The sequence below is a fragment of the Xenopus tropicalis genome, chromosome 1 (genome assembly GCF_000004195.4).
Source record: "Xenopus tropicalis strain Nigerian chromosome 1, UCB_Xtro_10.0, whole genome shotgun sequence".
Classification (NCBI taxonomy): Eukaryota; Metazoa; Chordata; class Amphibia; order Anura; family Pipidae; genus Xenopus; species Xenopus tropicalis.
The window spans coordinates 66,108,390-66,133,053 of record NC_030677.2 but is presented as its reverse complement, the minus strand read 5'-3'; the positions used below and the strand labels follow the sequence as shown (position 1 = coordinate 66,133,053).

The following is a 24,664-nucleotide window of genomic DNA, read 5'->3' as shown; positions in this document are numbered from 1 at the left end:
CGAAAAAGTAGAGAAAAAAAATCGAGTAAAGGTAAACAATTGCTAAATAAAAGATTTATAGCAAACATGTGTTGGATGTTATTATTGCGCCCGCGGGTCCCTACTCCCTATCGAAAGGTTCAACAGCAAGAATGCCCGGGGCGTTCCAGGGGAAGGCTGAGATAAGACCTGTCAATCATGTGTGGACACATCCCCCGTTACCTGCTATCAGCGCCCCTTAGCAACCGCATCATGGGAACTCTCGGATAAGCGCGAAGCTTACCTTCAATCCACGCCACTTATATTGTACGCTCACTGTCACCCCGCTGTTACAAGACGCGCTGTCAGTGTGTCAGTATATCCAAACTGGATATAGTAGATCAGGGGTCCCCAACCTTTTTTTACCCATGAGTCACATTCAAATGTAAAAACATAAAAAATATTTCTGCGGGGTGCCAAATATTGGTTCTAAATGGCTATTTGGCAGCCCCCAGGAGGCTCTGTTTGTCAGTTAACCTGGTTTCTATGCAACCAAAACTTGCCTCCAAGCCAAGAATTCAAAAATAGGAACCTGTTTTGAGGTCACAGCAAAGGGGCTGGGGAGCAACATGTTGCACAGAATCCAGTGGTTAGGGATCTCTGTAGTAGATGGTAAGCTGGGGAGCACCAAATTGTTATCTGTATATCCAGTTGGGGGAGTTACCAGCTAATGTAGGCTACTCATGATCAGAGAGTTGCAGTTCTGTCTCATTAGGTATAAGAAATGCTAGTAGGCAGTGGATATACCAGTATCTCTGAGTGTGAGTGATATATAAAAACCATATGTGGAACAAGACCATACCACTGGCTTATGTAGTCATTTGGGCTGTAACTCTATTAGCAGAGTGTATTAACTGCTGATTTAATGACAAGCTATTAGTAAATGTTAAGTATTAAATAATGGTGTGCCATCTCTGAGATGTATTTTTTCCTTACACAATTTCATCCTAATTGTATATTTACCAGCTTACCATAGCTTATTGGGCAGAATCAGAATATTAATTATATGTCAGAATAGCAGCTAATATAAGCTGGACAGAGAGTTGTAGTTCTACCTCATTCAGGAATCTGGTGAACATGATAGGAGCTAGTATGTGCTGAATTAGGTACCATACATCATTCTATTAACAACCAGGGGAATGAAATGGATCCTTGAACGTTTCCCTTCTATTTTTCATGATGATATTATTTTAGTTAGGGGGCCATTAACAAACAGATTTTTTTTTTTAAAAATTGCAGAAAAATAAAAAATGCTAAAAATTAAAATTTGAATCGAACACTTCGCCAACTAAAACCTGCCAAGATCATGTAGAAGTCAATGACGGACATCCCTTCCGTTCCCTGTAGGATCCTTCTTTTGCTTCCAAACCTTAGGTTTCTGATTTCTGACGTTTATTTTGTGTGACAATTCAAAAAAGTAGAGGTTTTGGTGCATCAAAAAATTTCAGTTTCACCACTTTTCTGCAACTGTTCCCACACAATTTTTCAAGTTCGGACCTTTAAGTAAGCAGCAGACATTAGTGGAAATGAATTTATTTCAATATTTAAAAAGGGAAAAAATGAGCAATGTTTAGTAAACATGCCCCTAAAAGTCAGAAGACATCTCCTGAGAGGTATTTAGCACGGTTTCACCCTAAACTATTTGGCAGCAGAAGGATGTTGGTAGCACAGCAGTGACCGGCACCTGCTTGTACTCTGAACACTCTCCCGGGCAAAGCCCCTTTCTATCGTTCCCTATAGGTCCGTGAGGCAGTCAGTAAACCCCAACTGACCAATAGGAAGAGTGGGCTTGGCAGGCAGGCCGGGCACAGTGATACATGTACAGCCGGTCAGGGAATGATCTGCTTCTGAAGTGACCCTGCCGGCTCATTCACACCTGGAATAGTGGAAGGGCTAGCTTCACTACTCACGTACCAATTTTTTTTTTGTTGTACCCGCAGTGTAATTGCCTGTAATAGAAGCTTTTGTATCCCTACATGTTGCGCTGGTGTGGGGGCACCCATGGGCGCCCTGTGTATCTCAGCGCTAGATAAAGCGAGCTGCTTGTTGCAAACAGGGTCGGACTGGTCCCAGCCTCTCTGCCGCCAGCCCACAAGGCGCACCCTCTAACTTCCATAATTACCAACTCACTCCCGACTGCAGCTACCGCTAATGCTACTTTCCCTTTAAGAGGAGAACCGAACGTCTTAAGGAGCCTGCGCGATGACGTCACCCGGCATGCTTTACGTGGGAGAACCAGAGGGAGAGTGAGGTGCGTGAGGGAGGGTGCGGTCCTCAGATTGTAGTTCTGTCTGCTCTGTGTAAGCGGAGTCGCAGGAGTTACTGCTGCCTGGAGCTTTAATAAAACCCACTGAGTTCTTGATTCTAAAGGTTCGACAATCGCTCTGCTGTTCTGGTGAGCTATAGAGGAACGAACTTGGGGAGGGAAGGGGGGATTGGAGGGATAACAAGCAGGCGAACTCTTGGTGGGGGGCGGAGTGTGGAAGAACAAGGAACAAACTTTTCTGGGTATGGGGGGGGAGTCTGGTTGGAGGTAACAGCCAGTGAAATAGTGGATGGTGGTGGGGTGTTAAAGATCATGGGATTTGCCTGTGTGGGGGAGGAGGGAGTAAGCAGCCACTGCAGGTAGGCCTAGCAGTCTAGATGTGATAATCCCATAACCCATTTAGATGGTATGTTCCTAATTGGAGAGCTTTCTCCTCCTCCATACCCTACACAAGCAAGTTAAACTTTCTCCAACACCATCGCAACCTCACTGACTGCTACACTGTCTGCAACTTCCGTTTGAAAATGTTCAGTTCATTTTATTTATTTTGCATTGTGGGCTTTCATAAGCTAATGGGGGCCTTATATGCCCTGGTCTTACGCTGCTTGCATATGCCAATAAAGTAAATAGTATATGCAAGAATTTCCATGTTCAATTGCTGCCATAGAGATGTACAATATTAAGGAAGAAGCAAGTTTTTAATTCCAACTCATTCCATACTGAGCAAACCTTTCCATGCTTGGAATAGTTACATGCGCTACTAGTTTCTACTGCTTTTAACTTAAATAAAAGTACATGACCCAAGAGAAGAATAACTGCTTTGAAAGTTTAGGTGTATCTGTATTTTACTAGGCAAAATGGCAAATAATGTGAACTGGATTCAGCGTTCAAGTGTGCCAAGTTTTGCACAGATGCTAAAGAAGAATTTACCTGCTCAAGCTCCAGCTGTGAATCTGAGCTCCACAGTTTCCACATGCTGCCCATATGTTGAACCTGATTGTGGAACAGCAAAGGTTACTCAAATCACAGGTATTACTATTTTTTTTTCTTTTTTGTTACATTTCAGGGGTAAACCGGGCAAGTTTTCTAGGATTTTGATATCTGGGGAGTTTCTACTCTTTATATGGAAGAACTTTAGCCCCACACTGCTTTGTGCCATATATGGAACTCCTGAATGGTATTACCATCTTGCTTAGCGATAATCAACAAAGCTTATCCAAACCATTTGTTAAATATTCATGAAGATATAAATGAAAACCTTAAGGGCTCTGGCACACAGGGAGATTAGTTGCCCACGACAAATCTCCATGTTCACCAGCGACTAATCTCCCTAAAATGCCATCCCACCGGCGAAAATGTAAATCGCGGTGGGATGGCATACGCGGCGCCGTGATTTCCCTGAAATCGCGGAAGTTTCCTCTCAAGGTTTTCCCTGAAATCGTGGCGCCGCGTATGCCATCCCACCGACGATTTACATTTTCGCCGGTGGAATGGCATTTCAGGGAGATTAGTCGCCCGTGAACAGGGAGATTTGTTGTGGGCGACTAATCTCCCCGTGTGCCAGAGCCCTAAAGGAGAAGGAAAGGTATAAACTAAGTAAGCTTTATCAGAAAGTTCAATGTAAATACAGCCATATTCACTGACAGAACTGCTGCACTAAGTTCTCTTTTAAAATAAACAGGATTCCTTGTCTTTGTTTTTCTGTGCCAGCATCTGCGTAACTTTCTCGTCTCACCCTCCCTCAATGCTTTGAACTGCCCCCCCTTTTAGCAGGGCTGTGGAGTCAGAGGCAATTTTGGGTACCTGGAGTCGGAGTTGGCAAAAAATGAACCGACTCCTACTAAATTTAAATGGGAATAAAAAAATAAAAATAAAGCAAGTTTAAATGTCATAATTAATTACTTCTCTGCTATAAGAATAAAGCCCAATGCACGCAGTGCATAAACGAACACGTTGAGTGACCATGAAGCATGCTTTTCATTGACTGTATGAATGTATAAAATACATTAGCATGTTAAAAACAGAGGAGTCGGAGTCGGAAGTATCCGAAACTGAGGAGTCGGAGAATTTATCTACCGACTCCACAGCCCTGCCTTTTAGGATTGTGTGATCTGAGCCAATCAGCAGGAAGCTTCCTCATAGTCTTGCAAACTGCGCACATGTACATTGGGTCTTGTTCTTGGTGCAGAGTGTGGCATTATGGGAACTTTCTTTACACAGCTCAGCATTTTTTTTCCTATGACGCTTCTGATCATCTGAACGGGAGAAATATGGGGAGACTTAAGAGCACTATTGAGAGAACTGAAGGTATGCCTGCAGCTTGAGATTAACTCTTTATCAGCCTTTCTTTAATGAACAAGTTAAGGTAAAGATTTATCAAAACGTGAGATTAGAGCTCACCACAGAAAAATGTACCCACTTTCTAGACGGTTCTAAAAATCCCATAGGACTGAATAAAAAGTGGTTGACTTTTTCTGTAATGAGCGCTACAATTTGATAAAGCTGCCCTTTATACATTGTGCATATGGAGACATCTCTACAGTTGCTGCTGTCCCTGTTGGGCTTTAAGTTAGCAGTTAAGAGTACTGCTACTTTCACATGTTGGGACATGATCGACAATGAATGGATCATGTGTCTGACTTTCAGCATCTCTTAATAAAACTTTGTTTAACATATTTAGGTGACTTGATTTTGTTTCTTATTGCTGTCAGCACAAAAAGCTTTTCCTTTATTTTAAATTTTCCACAGGTAACTTTCGAGAACCATTTTTATCAAAAATGGTTGTACCTGCATCACTCTCCTCACTGCCACCTAGAAAGGTTACAAAGGAATTTGTGGTGAAATACAGACGTGGTGACCTCAATCCTGTTTCTGCTTTATACCAGTTTGCACAGATGCAGCGAATGGAAATTGATCTGAAAGAGACTGTAACAACAGGTAAAAATGCTGCTTACTTGATTTCTTTACATACGATATCAGAGATAGAATATCAAGCTTGGGTATGCCGAAAAGCCTGAAATAAAACGAGACTTGCCTATATTTGTAAGCTGCAGCTCTAAAAAGGAGCTCATTCAAATATCTGCTAAAAGTAGTTATGTTTAGTGATCCGAACATAATATGAAATAATTGTCTGTTAATAAACCAGTCTGTGTAGAAGATGTATAACAATCTGAAAGGTCACGTTGATGTCTGATTTACTATAATAATAATAATTCACATTTTTAAAGTTTCCTGTGCTTCAGGTAATCTGTCTAATTGCTCCAGCTCTTCTGTTAAAATAATGTCCACAATAAACTGTTGTTAAAGTAGTAGTTTTTTGGATCTCTTCTTTTCCAAAGAATACATTACAAAGCAATTGCTTGAAAAGAACTATTGGTTAAAGAGAGTCCAGTTTAATTCCATAAGGGAACAGTAATATTGGCGATGAAAAAGTTGGCCAGAAAAATTGTGGTCCTTACAAATATAGACCCAACAGTATTAGATTGGATCCATCTTTCAAACCTTGGTAATACAGTGGAAAACACAAGATATTTTTCATACTGTAAACTATGGCCACAAAGTTATTGTATTGTCTTCTCACCACAATAACTTTTGCCATATTTTGACACTTTCATGCCGAGTAATTTCAGTGTTTGTTTTTTTTGCCGCTTTACTACACCCATCTGTGGGTATAACAAAGAAAGCAAAAACTTGGTTTCATGGATTACTTTAAAGGGGCACATTTTTCTATTACTGATTAATTATGTCTGATTGCTTTCATGGTTCTGTAATGTTCAAGGTATGTGAGACTATTTTACAGAGCCAGATAATCCCTATGGTGGTGATCTAATTCCAACTTAATAGTACACCCATATACATTGATCAACATTTTTTTATAGAGGTTGAAAGAACTTAAATGCCTTCAGCGCCTTGAACCAATTAGCCCAACATCACTGAACCTTTACTAGTACTAGGGCATGGAGAATCATTCAGTAACTGTATCTACACAGAGTTCACAACAACAACAGCATTTCAAGAAGGGTAGAATCTGTTTTAAACCCAAGGGGTTGGTGAGCCACTGGTTGGGAATCTAGATGATGCAAAGGCTTGTGTATAATTTAGTTTGCAAGATAGTTTAGAAGGGCTGTCGGGGTCAGCCTGCATTTATCAGATAGGTGGCTCGTTTTTGGGCTGCTGCCCTTTGTTGTGGTTTGCTTTTCCCCACCAGTTTTATTTTTTCTTCCTGTGCTGGAAGATGATAAAAAAAGCAAAAGTGAAGCATAGAGAAGCGTCAGGAAATGGCTGATTGAATCTGACTCTGCTTGTCCATTAGGGTCCTCTCCTGCATTACGCAAAGGCTATTGCTATTTTACTGAAGCAGAAGAATCTCTATGTGTAAATGCAGGAGCAGTGCAAATGGACAAGTAGCAGGAGATTGAAAGTGATGTCAGGCATCTCCTGCTCCATCTCTACTGTGCTGCTTCCTCTTTAATGACAGAACTGCTCGCATATTCAGAAAATGCAAATGAAGGTAAATTAAACTCTAAACTATGGTAAATTCACTTAAAAATTCATGGACACCTCTAATAAATACATGTTGCAAGGCTGCACTGATAGCATTTAAATTATATTGCAGTCAGTGCAGCACTTCTAGGTGGATTTTTTATGTGTCCCTCAATTTAAGTGATCTAGTAACCCTGTTTTAAACTTAAGGGGGAAAAAAACTGTTAAATAAAAGGAAAGATTTAACAGTAGAAAAAGGAGGTAATTACTATAGCGGTGGGCAAGGGAAGGCAAAGGAAAAAAAAGCAAAAAGGGCAATACAGATGCTTGACAGAAATAAATATTCCAGATTGCTCATAAAACATTTGTGTTGTGGCAAACAATCACTGAACCAGCAAGCAGGTAATGGAGGGGTGGAGAATTGGTTCAGCGTAGCTGAGGAACAGCAGGACTCTGTAAGGAAAAGGCAGAGTTGATGTGACTTATTACAAGAGCTGAACAGTATTTGAAAATAATAGCACTCACATTTTTAAGCCTTAATCCTTTTTCCTATAAAGACCACCTACGTGTTATTCATTAGTTATTGGCCTGTTTCATAACCATAATTGTGTTAAACTTGCAGCCAGTATGTGAATTATGGCATCTGTTTTGAAGTCTTGAACAGGAAGTTGTCAATATTTTGTGACTTTGAGTGGTTAATGTTAAAGGGGTGTGACCAGAATTGGGGCATTGGCAAAAAAAAATTTATGGCATGCTACGCTTGCCACCGGTCTCAAAAATCTGGTAACCTTATCCTTCACCTTAGTAGGGATTTAATATAATATATTGTGCGGTATTTCCATTCTTTTGTTTGTCCAGTTTGCTATGCTTTTCCCTCTATAATTAGAACTGTTCACCTATGCTCAGGATATTAACCTTGACAGATGTAGCTGAGAAATTCAATACATGGTATTCAGTAATAGCTCATGCACTGTGAAAGTCTTCTGGTATTGTGGCCCAAAAATATTTATTTTTCTGTACTTCTTTACCTGGTGTTTAGTGACAAAACAATGTTTTTCGCTTGAATTAGGAAACGTCTTTGGTGCTTATTTTGCATTCTGTGCTGTTATTGATGGAATTGAATACAAGACTGGAATGGGGCAAAATAAAAAGGAGGCAAAAGCAAATGCTGCACAACTTGCACTTGATGAACTTCTTCTACATGAAGATTCTGAGTTAACAGGTAACTGGAGAAAATTCCACTTAAATTCTGTTTCTGCCATTCTAAAACAGCCATCTTAAAAATCTTAGTTAACATAATATTCTGTAAATGTAAAAAAACTTTTGGTATAGTTGACTTTATGGTGTTTTATTGTGTTGTGTTCAACAATGTTTTATCTGGGACAATTGGAATACATTTTCTTGAACTCTTTCCAAAGGCTCTACAATAAAAGCTTAAGGTATAATGGTATACATGAAATGGAGCTGACTAGGGAGAAGATTTATCAAAACTATCATCAGCTTTTGTGGGTATATAGAAATTACTGTCACTGGCCTTTTTAATGGGGTGGTTCACCTTCAAGTTAACCTTTAGTATGTTATAGAATGGCAACTTCTCAATCGGCCTTTATTATTTATTTTTTAATCATTTGCCTACTTCTTCTAACTCTTTTCAACTTTAAAATGGGGTCACTGACCACAGCAGCCAAAAATCTATTACTGTGAGGCTACAATTTTATTGTTATTGTTACTTTGTATTACTTCTTTCTATTTAGGCTCTCTCCTATTAATATTCCTGTCTCCCTTTCAGCCTTTCAAGCCACTCCCTGGCTGCTAAGGTAATTTATACCCTAGCAACCAGATAGCTGCTGAAACTCCAAAGTTGGAGAGCTATTGAACAAAAATGTAAATAATTAAAAAAAAACTACAAATAATAAATGAAGACCAATCGCAAATTGTCTCAGAATATTGCCATCTACATCATACTAAAATTTTACTCAAAGGTGAACAACTCATTTAAAGAAGAACTAAAGCTTAACTAAAGAAATAAGAAATGTTGTACGTTATGTTTTGGGCTTCTGTACCAGCCCAAGGCAACCACAGCCCTTTAGCAGGGAAGATCTGTGCCCTGAAAAAAAATGCCCTAGTATCTCCCCATCTTATTTTCTGCTGATTCACTGCACATGCTGTGTGCTACTGCCAGTTACTGAGCTTAGGGACCGTGATGTGTCCGCACCACACAATATAGTGTATATACAGAATATAAATGTAACAAAATAAGGTTGGTTAGTAATTCCTTCATATTACATGCCAGCTGAAACCAGTGCAATTAAAAATTGGCATATCAGTTTATATGACAGGTCAAACTAATTTTTTGATTGATAATTTGCAACAACCCCTACGCTTAGCTTCTCAATTCTCAACAGCTGCTCAGAGCACACTAAGCATGTGTGACAATTCTAAAAGGATCCAAAATAGAAAGCTCCTGTGACAACTGTAAAGACCTGTATCATTACTACTATAGAGATGCCGAAACTTTAGGCTAGTGCAGTCAGTTTAGTATGTAAAATATATCATTGCTAGCCATATTCATCTTGAGGGTTTAGTTCTCCTTAAAAGTATTCTCTGTGCGACATAGTTTGTATTAGTCCATACCTGCTCAATGCATATGGGCTGTAAACAAAGAGCTATGTGTGATTTGATAAACGGGCAGATCTTTTATGGATTATGTTTCCGAACAAAAATGTACTAGTTCTTTACATAACACTCCTAATTACCAGTGCTGACTGTTCTAAGAAATAATTATGAAATAACTGTAAAGTCTTAAGATTTATAATGGTAAAATTGTGATCATAAACTTTAAACTGTGTTTTGTTACTGAATTTTTGTCTGTCAAATTTTGTGCAGCTTTGCATTAGTGTCTGTGTATTCTTTTGTAAATTATACTTATGCACGATTTGGTTTTAATTTTAGCTACACATCCTGAAAGCCTAAACATTATGGAAAATCCTCCTCTCATACCTTTGAAACCAAAGGTCACAACAGAAACATCTACTATTTCAAGAGCACGAACTGGTAAGTAAATGGCCTAACACAATTTTTTTTAACGGTATAAAAAGAAAAAATATTTATTAGAAAAAGTAAAACATAACCCAGAAACAAATAATGTAAAACAAATTACAATTGCATTAAATAATATTCAGTCGTTGTCAGATTCAGTGATATTGATTGGTGCTGGCTGAACCACAGTTCAGCAGGATATTATTGATGGTGGTTGCAGGTGTGTAAGTGCATAGGAGGGTTCTATGGTCAGGAGTTCAGGGCCTAACACAATTAAAGGAAAACTAAAGTGATTATACCAAATTGGGATGTGTATATGGCACTCATGTAAAAGTCCACTGTTATGGCCTGGGTGCCGTCCAAAGGTGAAGATAACAAAAGCTTAGTAAGGGTCTGCACTACTCAGGACTTAAGGCAAAGTAATGTGCTTTATTTGGAGGCTGACGTTTCGGCCCAAACAGGGGCCTGTTTCAAAGTACACATACAAACATGGAGTGACCTAATAAACGTGCTATGGCGGGAAACAAAGTGGCAGTGCTGAAGTGACGTCATATTACATTACCATTATTATACTAAACATTGCTGGAGGTTTCAATAATTATTTAAACTTTTTATAATATTACTCTTGTGCTTCTATTTTTCAGATAAGCGCACTTTTATTCATGAAAAGATTTCCTCTATTATTAAAGAAACCTTTACTAATTTAATTTCCAAATATCCTGAATATGAAAGCTGTGGTAGCTCATTAGCTGCATTTGTGATTGAAAAAGGTATGCCTTTATCTTTATCTAATGTATTTTATATACACTGCTCAAAAAAATAAAGGGAACACAAAAATAAGACATCCTAGATCTGAATGAATGAAATATTCTTTACATTATATTACATTAACATTTATTTATAAAGCGCCAACATATTCCGCAGCGCTGTACAATAAGTGGGTTTCATACATTGGACATACAGAGTAACATATAAAGCAATCAGTAACCGATACAAGAGGTGAAGAGAGCCCTGCCCAAAAGAGCTTACAATCTACAAGGAGAAAGGGTTGAGACACAAGGTGTGGGAATGGGCATGACCAGAGTTGTGAGAGGTGCGGCACAGGGTATTGCTAAACTAGATTAGGGTAAGCTTCTCTGAATAAATGTGTTTTTAGAGGTCTCTTGAAGGCAGAGAGATTGGGAGAAAGTATGACAGTTTGTGGGAGCGAATTCCAGAGAAGGGGGGCAGCCCTTGCAAAGTCTTGAATGCGAGCGTGTGAGGAGGGAGTGAGAGAGGAGTTGAGGAGCAGGTCAGTAGAGGAGCGTAACAAGCGGGTTGGATGGTATCTAGAGATGAGTTCAGAGATGTAGGGTGGGGCAGAGTTATGGACTGCTTTAAATGTGAGGGTCATTAGTTTGAATTTTATCCTGGATGGTAGGGGAAGCCAGTGCAGGGATTGGCAGAGTGGCATGGCAGAGGAGGAGCGGTTGGAGAGGTGTATGAGCCTGGCAGCAGTATTCATTATGGACTGGAGAGGGGACAGTCTTTGGAGGGGAAGGCCAATTAATAGGGAGTTACAGTAGTCCAGGCGAGATATTATAAGAGAGTGAATAAGAATTTTGGCAGCATCTTGGGTGATAAATGATCGGATTTTGGAGATATTTCTTTGGTGAAAGTGACATGATTTGATAAGTGATTGGATTTGAGGGGTGAAGGACAGGGCAGAATCAAGGATAACCCCAAGGCACCGGGCCTGGGAAGATGGGGTGATGGTAGAATTGTTAACCATTATAGATACCTCGGGAACAATGTGGGCGTTGGATGGGGGAAAGAGAACCAGTTCAATTTTAGAGAGGTTTAATTTAAGGTAACGTTGGGACATCCAAGTGGAGATAGCGGACAGGCAGGAAGAGACGCGAGTTAGAAGCTCTGGGTTGAGATCAGGAGAGGAAAGATAGATCTGAGTATCATCAACATAGAGGTGGTACTGAAAGCCAAAAGAACTGATTAATTTGCCAAGTGAGGAGGTATAGTGAGAAAATAGTAAGGGGCCCAGGACAGAGCCTTGAGGAACCCCGACAGAAAGAGGCAAGGGAGAAGATGATTCCCCATTGTAAGAGACATTGAAGGATCGATCTGAGAGATAAGATGAAAACCAGGATAAGGCAGTGTCACGAAGGCCAAGAGAGCGGAGAGTCTGGAGGAGAAGAGGGTGATCCACAGTGTCAAAAGCAGCAGAGAGATCGAGAAGTATTAGTAGCGAGTAGTGTTTTTTGGCTTTAGCCGAAAGGAGGTCATTTGTTAGTCGGGTTAGAGCAGTTTCGGTGGAATGTTGTTGTCTAAAACCAGATTGTAGGGGATCCAGGAGGTTATTGTCAGAGAGGAATAGCGTCAGTCGGCTGTAAACTAGGCGCTCAAGCAGTTTGGAGATGAATGGGAGCAGAGAGGTAGGTCGGAGGTTAGTAGGATTGGAAGGATCAAGGGAGGGTTTTTTCAGAATAGGGGTTACCAGTGCATGTTTCAGTTGGGAGGTAGAGATTCCAGTACAGAGCGAGAGATTGAATAGATGAGTTAAGGATTTGATAAGACGGGTTGGCATTGCGTAGAAGTTTGGTAGGAATGGGATAAAGCGGGCAGGTAGTAAGGTGGGAGGAAGACAGCAGTTTTGAGACTTCCTCTTCAGTCACTGGGGAGAAGGAGCCAAGAAGAGACTGGGTAGCATGTAGGGAGGGAGGGGAATGGTTATGGGGATTTAGTTGTGCAATGTCACTTCGGATGGTGTCAATTTTATTTTTAAAGTGCTCAGCAATAGCTTGAGCAGTGACTGAAGCACACGGAGGGGGCGGAGGAGGGGACAGCAGAGAGTTAAAGGTAGAGAAGAGTTGTGCAGGTTTTTTAGAGAGGGAGTTAAGTGCAGTGAAGTAGGTTTGTTTAGCTTGGCAGAGGGTGGTGTTGTAGGAGAGCAGAGCAGATTTGTAGCTGCAGAAATCTGACTCTGACCTTGATTTGCGCCAGCGGCGCTCAAGTGTACGTGACTGTTTTTGGAGGGACTTGGTATGAGCAGTGTGCCAGGGTTGGAGTGGTTTGGGCCTCATGCGTTTAGTCTTGGCAGGAGCAAGCTCATTGAGGGCAGTGGTGAGTGTGCTGTAGTAGACAGAGGTAGCCTGATTAGGACAAGAGACAGTTAGGATGTTAGAATGAAGAGAATCAAAGGAAGAAGAAAGGTGTGACGTGTTTAGGGATTGCAGGTCTCGGTATGTGTATGTTTGGGGGACAGCTGAGGGTGTAGAGGGAGTTAGCGAGAGTTGAAATGTGAGCAGATTGTGATCAGAGAGGGGGAAAGGGGAGTTAGTGAAGTTGGAGGTAGAACAACATTTTGTAAATATAAGATCCAGGGAGTTTCCATTAGAGTGAGAGGGGGAGTCAGAACACAGAGATAACACAAAGGAGGATGTTAGTGAAAGGAGTTTAGAGGTAGCAGGGGCATTAGGATTGTTAACAGGTATTATTAAATACTTATTAAATACTTCGTTCTTTACATAGTTGAATGTGCCGACAACAAAAATCACACAAAAATTATCAATGGAAATCAAATTTATCAACCCATGGAGGTCTGGATTTGGAGTCACACTCAAAATTAAAGTGGAAAAAAACACTACAGGCTAATCCAACTTTGATGTAATGTCCTTAAAACAAGTTCCCAAATACGTTCTTTGAAACTTTGTGAGGTTTGTCCAACGTAATGCATACCACATTTCTGACATGTAATCAGATAAGACATTTTTAGTGTTACAGTTAATATACTGACCAATTGTATAAGATTTATTAGTAACAGAAGATGTAAATTCATTACCCCTAGATATATGAGGACAACGTGTGGCACCGCATTTGAAGGTTCCATGGTATTGCAGCCTGGTGGGAGTTTCTGTTTTATTACTCATCACCATACTAGCAGATAGATTCTTCCCTATGGTATCACTCTTCCTGGTCACAAATCTACATCCTGATCTTAAAATGATCTTATGGACAAATATTTATTCACTATTTTTTTTAATATGAGGAAATTGAGGACTATATGTAAGTATACGCAAAGAAGAATTAGTTTAGAACATCTTCTAGGAGGTTGACAGGGTCTCCGAATGCTGACTTTTGTAAGACAATGTACAGTATATTATATCCCCTTAAGAGTAATCTATCTCTTAAATTGCATTATTCATGTACAAAATTTTAAAACTCAGAAATTAAGCGTCTAAGACGCAGGAACTGACTGACTGGAATATTTGCGAATAAGTTGTTTAGGATGTGATGAAGAGGCCTGTAAGATGTTATTTGCTGCACAGTCATTCCGACTGTATCCCCATTGCCCACCAATAAAATATCCAGAAAGTTCATCCTATTACTATGGATCTCAGATGTAAAATGAAGATAAAGATCATGTAATTGCCCTTGCTGTACTTCAACTCAGTTCAAATACATTTTTTATCTAATGTATTTAAAAAAGAAAAAATGTAAATTGGCTTAACAGAAAGTTAAAAAAGAAAACCTATTCTCTGTTCTAGGTGGCCAAAACTGGGAAGTAGTTGCAGTAGGTACAGGAGAGTTTAACTATGGACAGAGCTTGCAAAGTGATGGAAGAGTTCTGCATGATTCACATGCTATAGTTGTCGCAAGACGTTCCTTACTTAGGTAAGGGATAAGGAATAAAAAGCCAAGCATTTTCTAAAAAATGTTTGGCAATTTGTTTATGAACGGCTGCACTATGTATTCCTCTATTCTGGGAAGCAATCTCTTCTACTGTAGAATGGAAGAATTTTCACCACAGATTGTATGCTATGGGGCACATTTACTTATCCACGAATCCGAATGGAAAAAATTTGGATTGGAAATGAACATTTTGCGTGTTTTTCATATTTTTTTCGTCGCCGTTACGACTTTTTCGTAAGTTGTCGCGACTTTTTCGTAGCCGGTACGATTTGCTTGTATATTGTTGCGACTTTTTTCGTATTGAGCGCTCGTAAACGGCGTGCAAACCTTCCAGACTTTGCATGATTTTGGAAGCCTCCCATAGGACTCAATGGCACTCTGCAGCTCCAACCTGGCCCAAGGAAAGTCACGATACTGAAGCTTGAATGAATCCGAAGCTTTCGTACTCGGCGCGACGACTACGAAAAAGTTGCGACAATTCGCGCAAGTCGTAACACTACGAAAAAGTTGCGACAATTTACGAAAAAGTTGTAACGGCTGCGAAAAAGTCGCAACAATTTACGAAAAAATCGCAAAATACCGATCATTACGAAAAAAACGCATTCGGACGCTTTTCGGACGCTCGTGGATTAGTAAATGTGCCCCTAAATGTAGCATGTTATACTACAATGCGCAGGTACAGCTTTTACCATTTTTTGCTTTAGCTTTCAGAACTGTGTAGACCTCTATCAGCTTACCATCGTTATCTAATACAACTAGATCCTGAAGCCGGCCTTTCTTTATAGCATTGCATAAAAGTTAGTGTTCTGTGAACAAGTCTTCCAGTACAGGCATGGGATCCCTTACCTGAAAGCCATTATTCATATAGCTTTGAATTATAGGAGGGCCATCTCCTATAGAGTTCATTTTAAGCTGGATGAATGCATATTGGTGGCAAAGCAAACCTACTGGTTTTATTTAATGTTTTTAAGCGGACTTGAGTTATGGTGAACCAAATTACAGAAAGATCTCTTATCTGGAAAACACCAGGTCCCAAGCATTCTGATAACAGAACCTATACCTGTACAGGTATGGGATCCCTTATCCGGAAACCCATTATCCAGAAAGCTCTGAATTACAGAAAGCCCTTCTCCCATAGACTCCATTTTAATCAAATAATTCAGAATTTTCAAACTGATTTCTTTTTTCTCTGTAGTAATAAAACAGTACCTTGTAATTGATCCCAACTAAGATATAAATACACCTTATTGGATGCAAAACAATCCTATTGGGTCTAATTAAAGTTTTATTGATTTTTTCAATAGACTTATGGTATGGAGTTTCAAATTACGGAAAGACCCCTTACTTGGAATACCCTTGGTCCCGAGCATTCTGTATAACGGGTCCTATACCTGTACCAGTTTACAGTGTATGCGCAGCCATCTATGGCATATTCTCAGGGTACATTTATATAGAGAATACGGCTGCAGTTCCTGCAGGTTGGTCAAACAAATCTGTAATATGTACATGCTGGTAAAGTACTGTTAAATTAGGACATTCATGTAATATATCTCCTCAATCGTTTTTACATTGTTAGTCTTATATATGCTTGTTGCTTATTCATAGTTTCTCCTTATCAGATACTTTTATAGGCAGTTGCTGCTTTTCTACAGTGGAAATAATGGAATGATGGACAAGTCAATATTTTGCACAGAACCTGCAACCAACCTTCTTGCTCTAAAACCAAATTTCAATATCTTCCTGTACATGAATCAGCTTCCAAAAGGAGCTGCTCAGACCAATCCACAACTGTAAGTGTTTAAAATGTTATAGGGATTGCACTGAAAAGAACTTACTATACGAAAGACAAAATGAAGAATGAAACCACAATAAAGATTTCCCACCGTTATATATACTTTTATGTACCAATTATCACAGGGCCTTCAGGTGGACCATCTTATTTAATATCATTTTACACCATATCTGCTTTAGATACCACATTTTAGGTAGAAGCCTTTAGCCATCATTGTTTCCCTTATTACAGTAGCATTCAGTGCTTCCTTTTGTGCCATAGGTCTTTCATTGCATCATTATCCCAAGCTTGATTTCTTTTCCCTATCTTCACATGTACAATTTCTTCTTTACACCTTACTCAGTGTACCATTGTCTGTTACCTGTTGGTCGCCACCACCTTTTTTTTTTTTTTTCTCCTTCTGACTTGATATGGATATTGATGGTAATAGCAAGATGATACACAGAAAGGGGTTGCAGAAAATAGCAAGATGAACTGCCTCTCTCTCCAAGGAAAAGGCCTGTGTAAAATAATTTAGCAGCTGACCTCACGTTTTGGAAATGAGAATTGTAGCCTAGAGTGATTTGCTCTTTGCAGCCCTCATGTTTTTTGCTGCTCATCCTTCTTTAACTTCTTTAATTTTTTTTTAAAAGGGACTGTACTGGTATATGATGTTAACTAAAGGGGTCTGTTGTGGTAAAGTAATGGAATGCTTTCTTATAATGCTGGGGTCCTGCATGGCCATCTTTGTGTTTTCTCCCTCTGCCTACATGGGTTTTTGTGGGTACTCCGATTTTGTCTCATTCAAAAACCATACAGGCTTAGATTGTAAGCTCCATTTGGGCATCTTTGCAGAGTGATGTGTAAATACATATTAAGACTAAAAACTGCCCCCATGTTTAAAAATATGCAATCTACTTCTAAATGTCACTAAGGTGACTCCTTGATGGAGAATGGTGTTTTTTTCACCTTCCTCTAAATCAGTTTGCAGTTTGGCAAGTTTGACTTGGACAAAAGGTTCTGTATGGAATGGCGTAGATTGTAGAATCTGTGGCACCTGAAGGTAAAGACGCACAGAGCTACTAGTAGCAGCTAGCAGAGGCAATTCTCAGTATTGTCTATGGCAGGGTATTTTCTGGAGTTTAGTAGCCATGAAAAAGTAGCTGCTACTAGTAGCTGTGTTTCTTTAGGGCTCTGGCACACGGGGGAGATTATTCGCCCGCGAACAGGGAGTTAATCGCGGGCGACTAATCTCCCCCGTGTGCCAGAGCCCTTATGCTAAATCCTTGTACCCTTAATCCTTTGCTGATCCCTATGGTGATAATTAAAGGCTACATTTTTTTTCCTTTTAGATGTCTCAGTCCACATTCTCTCTCTGCTCATGAAGCCAATGACAAACTAAGTCTTCATGTTTCAGTAGAAGGCAAAAATATCCCAGCAGCTTACTATTCAGGTGAAATAGTTCATAATCTATACAGCATGTCTTCTACTGATAAACTTACACGTTGGGAAGTTCTAGGTGTCCAAGGAGCACTTCTGAGCGTTTTCATACAGCCTGTGTACATCAGCACTATTATCGTTGGTAAGTTATGTTTTGCATAACTATGCATTGTTGGTTCATAATCTTTTTGGTGGAGCCCCAAATTAGAGTACAGTAGAAAAACTGTCAATTGTTCAGATAATTCCCATGGGTGTTAATGGCATAGTTACCATCCCATGTGTTTAACCAATCATTGACTGCAAATTTTAATAGTTTTAATAATTTTTTATGTATTTTTTTGCAAGTGCAGGTATGGGACCTTTTATCCAGAATACTTGGGACCTGGGGTTTTCTGGATACAGGGTTTTTTTAATCATAATTTGGAGCTCTGTAAATCTGCAACAAAAAATGTAAACGTTTAATAAACCAACCGGGATTGTTTGACCTCCAATGAGGATTAATTATATCTTGGGATCAGGTACAAGCTGCTGTTTTATGATAACTGAGAAAAGAGAAATTTTCTTTAACATTTTAATTATTTGCCTAAAGTCTGAAATCTATGGGAGATGGATTTTCATAATTCCAGAGTTTTTTTTTGATAACAGGTTTGCAGAAAACGGATCCCATACCTGTCTTCGCTTAAAACTAACTTGTAGTACATTAAAGTATATATGATCACAGAGTTGCATTAATGATTTATATATTTTTTTTGTTGCCAGTTTTATTCTATTTTATGTTTCAGGCAATGCAGCTTGTTCAGATACCAGAGGATTAGAAATAGCCGTTAAACAACGTATTGATGATGCACTTACTTCAAAACTTCCCATGTTTTATTTGGTGAACAGACCTTACATAAGCATCGTCAGTTCTACACATCAGACTAACATGGATCCTGTTAATCGATCACTGAGTCTGAATTGGTCACAAGGTGATGCTTGTGTGGAAGTTGTGGATGCTGTAAGAGGAAAAACTGTTGAAAGGTGAGATTTTTTTAGGTTATATTTGCTGCTGTAAAAAAATAGAATTGGGCTTGGCCATTAAAGCTGTATCTGATGCTAGAGACGCTGGTTTGGATCCTTGTGGCAAGCCCTTGTGACACTAGGCTAATCAGTTTAACTCCTGGTGTCCCAGCATACTGTAAAGCTACTATAACTTCCTTTGTAAGCATTAGTGCAATTTCGTCCTCAAGTCGCCATGCTTTTTTTTACCCCAGTGTAATAGCGCCCATGGTGATGTCTGACACACATACAGCTGATGTGCTGAAATGTCCACAGTTGTCCATACATTCATGATACAGACAAGGATCAAAATAATGTCTACCATATTCTTTAGGTAAAAATGTGCTGCATAAATTGAATCCTGTGGGAATCCAGGAGCCACCACTACCTTTTGAGGTGGCAGTAGGATTCCAGGGCATTCCCCAGTGTCAATAGGCACACTGATTCAGGTAATGATTGTCTCACTTAAATGGACCTGTTTGAGTCCCTGTGGAAAAAGGTTATAAATTGTCCTTTTTAATAGCAAATATGGATATGTTTTTAAAACTTTGTAAAATATCTTGTGATCTTTTAGGACTTTTTTTCTCTTCCATCTTCCGGTTTGTAATATTGCCTGCACCGTTTCTGAACCAATGTAAAATCACTTTGTTGGCGACTGTTATTGTGTATATAGATATCTATGTCTAAATTATTTTTGACCATTTTTCTAAAATTTAAGTTTTATATTTCGTTTTCAATCATCTAAGGATTTCCAGGACTTGCTCAGTAAGAGAGGCAGGCACTGATCTAAACCAGTGCTGTCGAACTGGCGGCCCCCACCTGTCTGCTGTGCCTGCTTAAGCTTTAAATGGTATCAGTAATGAGATTATCTGACCCCCTATATTGTTTAAACATGTAATCCCCTGTATTGTTCACACCTTTTAGTCCCTGCATTGTTCACTCCTCAGGCTCAGACTGCAAGCCCCCACATTGTTCACCTGTTCACAACTTAAACTGTAGGAGCAGTGCCAGCATTGTGTCACTGTATGTACTGCCTGCCTTGTGCTGTCTGTGTGTATGGCACACACAGGCAGCATAGGCCAGGCAGAGTATGGTGCGCACACACAGGCAGGTTAGGGCCCTATGCTGCCTGTGTGTGCCATACTCTGCCTGCCCTATGCTGCCTGTGGGAGATGAACCTGACAGAGGTTTGTTCTGGGAGTTAGTTAGCATTTGGAAATAGTCATTATATGGTCCCATAGGTGTGTAATAATATGCTGGGAGTTGCTGTGCTATCCACAGGGGAGGAGGAAGCATATGGATTTAAGGGTGTGTCTTAATATGACATAATATAATTCTTTTACATATGAATGAAGGGTGATATCCCTACAAGGAGCACCAACCATTTGGGTTTTTGTTGTGCTACCTTCATTAATGTGGGTATGGTCTTAAAAACTGTTGTGATAACATGGGTGTGGTTAAAGTTTGCACAGTTTAAAAAAGGGGAGTGGTCAAAACTGGCTTCAATTAGCGTCCCTCCACCATGTAAGCCAGAAAAATATCAGCACCAATAACACACAGGTTTTAATTTAATGCCTAGACTGGACAATGAATTAATGTAGACAAATCTTTGACTATTCTTAACTTGAGCAGGATAAAGACAATTCACTCTAATATTTGTAAAGTGTCCTGTTGATAAACAAGGCTTTCTAGGCACCATCCCATATGGCCTGTTCTGAACATTTAGGGAGTGACAACTATGGAAAACTAGTGAGAGAAAGGGAAGCGCCATTTAATTGAAGCAGTGGCCAAGTACCTGTAATACTGAAGATTAACTACAAACATTCATTTCTGCCCTCTTTGCAGATCACCATTCAAGAGTGGATCTTGTCTGGCAAGTCGTCTTTGTAAAGCAGCCATGTTATGCCGTTTCAATTTGGTTGTAAAAGAATCTAAAAGGGAAGCTATAGCCCTTGACCTTTCTTATCATGAGGCAAAGGTAAAAAGAAACACTTAAAACTGCATGTGAAATTTAGGAAATTGTTTTTATCATTCGATTTTGACGTGCTATGCCTTACTGGTGGCTTTTGATACTTTTAGTAATGTAATAAAATCTGCAAAGCTTGCTCAAGTTCTAGATACCCGTTGCAACAAATGCAAGTACAAAGTACTGATATGCTGTTGGATTCATTTTCTTTTGCTTTAATTAGTCACTGTGGGTCACTAGATCTGGGGCAACAGTTGCTGCTTTATTGCTTTACCACTGAATTCCATTTAAATTCCCCATCTGTCATGGGGAAAACTTCAGTCACTCTTTACTGCTGCGCTGCAGGTTGGAGAGATGTCGCCCCTCTCCCTTATCCCCCAGCAGCCAAATCAGATCAAAATTAGCCTGCACCAGATCAAAATTAGCCTGAGTCCCTTAGTCTCTGAGTTACTTTGTCATCCACAGTCTTAGGCTGCATATGAATTCTCAGTCTTACCAGAAGACACAGCGGACAGTAGCCCTCACATGGCTCATCTGGTTGCTAGAACAGTATCTGCTTGTATCCTTCTGCCTCACATTCAACTCATCAGACTTCGGATTTCTGTGTGCTGATCCTCCTGTTGTTCTCTCCCAGCATCTTGAAGAAGATTCTTTGCCGCCCTCTGGCATCGGGCTATCTGTATAATTATCTGCAAACTTGGCGGCCTTTTCTGCTGTCACGGTCCAATTGACAAGATGTGCAGAAACTGATCTTTAACCACTAAATCAGTCCATTCCTCAGTGGTGGTAACTCTCAGCCCAGTGACCCACTGCTTAAATGTAATTTTCAAACTACTTACAACGTCTGCGTAGCTGTCAGCAGGGCTTTTTTGTAGGGTACGGAACTGTTTCCTATACCTTTTTTGAAGTTTGATTATACTGGTTAATCAGGGGTTTATCATAGTCCCCGTCCAGCTCTGGCGGTAAATCCCAGGGCTTTGCCTTTTAAATGTCTTTTTTTGCACCAATAAAATACATGCACGTAAGATATACCATGCCATTACAGTCATTATATACATACATTGAGGTGGTTCTATGCACTTTCTTTGACTGTTCTCAATGATCCAAATGACATATCAACCTCCAAATTACCCTAAACATTAATGATTTCCTTCCCTGAAAGCCCCCCTATTTCAATTAGAGTTGTATCAGAGCCTTAGTAAATATCCCCGTATATTTAGGTTACAGTTATTAAAGGATTTCTCCCCACTAGCTCCTCGGACATATACCAAGTAGTAACCTGAATGTGTGTATTTCTTGGGGTAATGTTTGCAAATATTTTGTCCAAGTAGCAAAAAAAATTCATAACTTGGCATTCTCTATAGAGAGTAGCTTCTAACCAGTCCATGCGATGGTCAAGTTTGGTAAGCATCATTGCAAGTGATGGGGGTTGAGGTGATATCCAGCAGTGCAGTATGGCCTTTCTACTAACCGCTGAAATGATGTTTGCTAGTTTCTTGTCTGCCTTTGGAATCTTTGCTATATCTCCGAATATTGCCCACAAAGGAGTAAGATCTATCTGAATATGTAATGTAAATTTACAGTAGGGAATTGCTTCACAAAATTGTTTGATCAGCAGACAAGACCATTAACAATGATAAATATCTGCTTTTGGAGTGTAACATTTTGGACATATGTCAGACTCAGACCAGCCCACTTTTTTCGTAGCTTAGGGGAGAAATAACCCATGTAATATATTTAAAACCATAACATGGAAGTGGCTTGAATTGAGACGTGAAAGGGATCTAAAATGTAAGGTTAACAATTTTCTTGTGTGAGATTAGGAATATGTTGTAACTATTTCCCCATAACTATTTCCCCATACCTCTTCCAAAATGGAGCTTTCAAAATGTTATAAAGAATGGAAGTGGAGGGTCTGATTGTAGCTAACCGAAAGAGACGATCTATTGAATTATCAAATTCCTGGTGGTGGAATAGCACAAATCACTGTTTGCTTGTAAATATGAGAAAAAATCCCAGGTTGTGGAGGGGTATCATTCGCTAAGATCTGAAAGTGAATATAGATTTGTGGGAGTATGTAGTAAATGTCTTACCTGTATAAACCCTTTGTTTGCCCAAGTAAGGAATAGATTTTCAATATAATCATTCAAGAAATGTGGACTACCTGCAAAGGGCAAAAAGGGTGATAGAAAAGGTGAAATAGATAGTCTAATGCATGCCAGGCTCTAATATTAGTATACAGTAATGGATTATCCTTTAGGGCTTTGCCTTTTCACCCTGGGGGTAGGGTACTTTGCCCATTGTTCCCGGGAAGTTGGTACTGTCCTACAAGTCCTCTCAAAACCACCCAGGTGTCCATATGTCCATCCTTCTGTATGGTAGGGAATTTGTCTTGGGAAATATGGAAAGGATGTGCTATCCTGGGCTCACAGGACTGCTGCTAACTCCAGTAGATACTGGCCTTCCGCTTGTCTTTATGCAGCTGCTGCAGCCTCTCTTTCTGCCTGTTGACATTGCAGGATCAGGTAAAGGCACAACTGGGGGTCATCTGAACCCAACTATTGCAAAGCTGCTTGCAAGGATGAATTCCTGTCACTCTGCCCAGTGCAGCTATTACTGTCCTCTTGCTGAGAGGAAACAGGAACTGGAGTTGTACCGACTGGCACTTCTTGTGCTTCTGGAATGCTTCTTGATGTCCCTCCTATATGGCATGTACCAGTCATACTTCCTTTTACACATTGTATACAAATAAGGGGTAGCAGCTGCATTATGGGCAATATTTCCACTTTTTACCTTGCCCCCTTATATAGTGTGTGTATGTGTAATATTTGTACAGCAGCTGTTCATGAAGGAGATTGCTGAAACATATTCTCTTTTCAATAAGCTTAGTTTCTAAATGTTGATGAATATAAAATATATTGTATCATTTTCTTTTCTATTTCAAGCATTTGGCAGGACCTTACCAGGAAGCAAAATGTTTGCTGAAAGCTTATTTCAAGCAGCAGGGATTTGGATCCTGGATTGTGAAGCCACCCATTATTGACGAATTTACAATGTAATACATTATCCATTGAGGAAATTGCCAATATTTTATTTGCATTGTGGTTTTTGATAAGTTTGTGGTGGGAAAAATTACTTTTTAATATTTTTGACTAACATATATATTAGGGATTCACCGAATCCACTATTTTAGGATTTGGCCGAACCCCAAATCCTTCATAAAAGATTTGCCCAAATACCGAATCCTGAGGATATGGAAGGATTAAAGAGCAGCGTGCAGCGAAAAATTGTCTACTTCCGTGTTTGTGACAAATAGTCACGTGATTTAAAGGATTCAGTTTGGCTTGAAGCATTGATTCGGCCAAATCTGAATCCTGCTGAAAAAGGCCAAATATTGTCCGAATCCTGGATTCTGTGCATCCCTTATATATATATATATGTGCGTTTAGAGAAGGTACGGTTCAAAAAAGAATGACAAATTCATGCCTTTTATGTTTGTTATGCAAAATGCATAAGGCAGCAAATCTTTAGAGCCAATTATTGTATCCTGTTTTATTTTTTTTTCTTCGAAAAATCACTTTTGCCATAAAAATGAAAAAAACAAACCGGTATTATGTTTGAATATAGCTTTCGGTGTACAGGCTAAATGCATCAAGGCTTTTTGTCATGTTCTATGAAACCTTCTTATGTTATTTCTTAGTGAGTAAATGTATCCTGTTATAAAGGCTTACTTTAGACGTTTCCCAATAAAAATTGTCCACCTTCTACCAAGTTTGTATAAAGTTCAAATTAGCTCATGAAAACATTTGAAAATGTTGAAACCAATATGTATATGTTACATATACCAATATGTACGTGTAGCCAAAAAAGAATTTGCTACCTTTGTTTTCACAACTGTTTAATGATTTGTGATGCCTTATAATATATACTGTATAAACAGACCTTTTCTCCCAAATTA

The 24,664-nt window shown here is 39.5% G+C and overlaps 1 protein-coding gene across 5 annotated transcripts; it reads left to right on the top strand.

Moving 5' to 3' along the window:
* Positions 1 to 1,798: 1,798 nt before the first annotated feature.
* Positions 1,799 to 24,664, top strand: adad1 (adenosine deaminase domain containing 1). 5 transcript variants are annotated; one of them, XM_031893666.1, is made up of 12 exons: positions 1,800 to 2,269; positions 3,137 to 3,313; positions 5,033 to 5,221; positions 7,836 to 7,988; positions 9,719 to 9,820; positions 10,450 to 10,575; positions 14,347 to 14,473; positions 16,111 to 16,281; positions 17,615 to 17,844; positions 18,485 to 18,722; positions 20,586 to 20,718; positions 23,652 to 24,664. In XM_031893666.1, the coding sequence occupies exons 2-12, from the start codon at positions 3,142 to 3,144 to the stop codon at positions 23,763 to 23,765; spliced, it is 1,755 nt and encodes a 584-aa protein (XP_031749526.1). In that variant the 5' UTR covers positions 1,800 to 2,269; positions 3,137 to 3,141; the 3' UTR covers positions 23,766 to 24,664.

Bases quoted from the DNA above. Each gene is read 5' to 3' on its own strand.
- adad1 (XM_031893666.1), top strand. From the start codon at position 3,142: ATGGCAAATAATGTGAACTGGATTCAGCGTTCAAGTGTGCCAAGTTTT. The intron at 16,282-17,614 runs GTAAGTGTTTAA...TTTTCCTTTTAG, and splicing joins GCTCAGACCAATCCACAACT to ATGTCTCAGTCCACATTCTC. The intron at 20,719-23,651 runs GTAAAAAGAAAC...TTCTATTTCAAG, and splicing joins TTTCTTATCATGAGGCAAAG to CATTTGGCAGGACCTTACCA.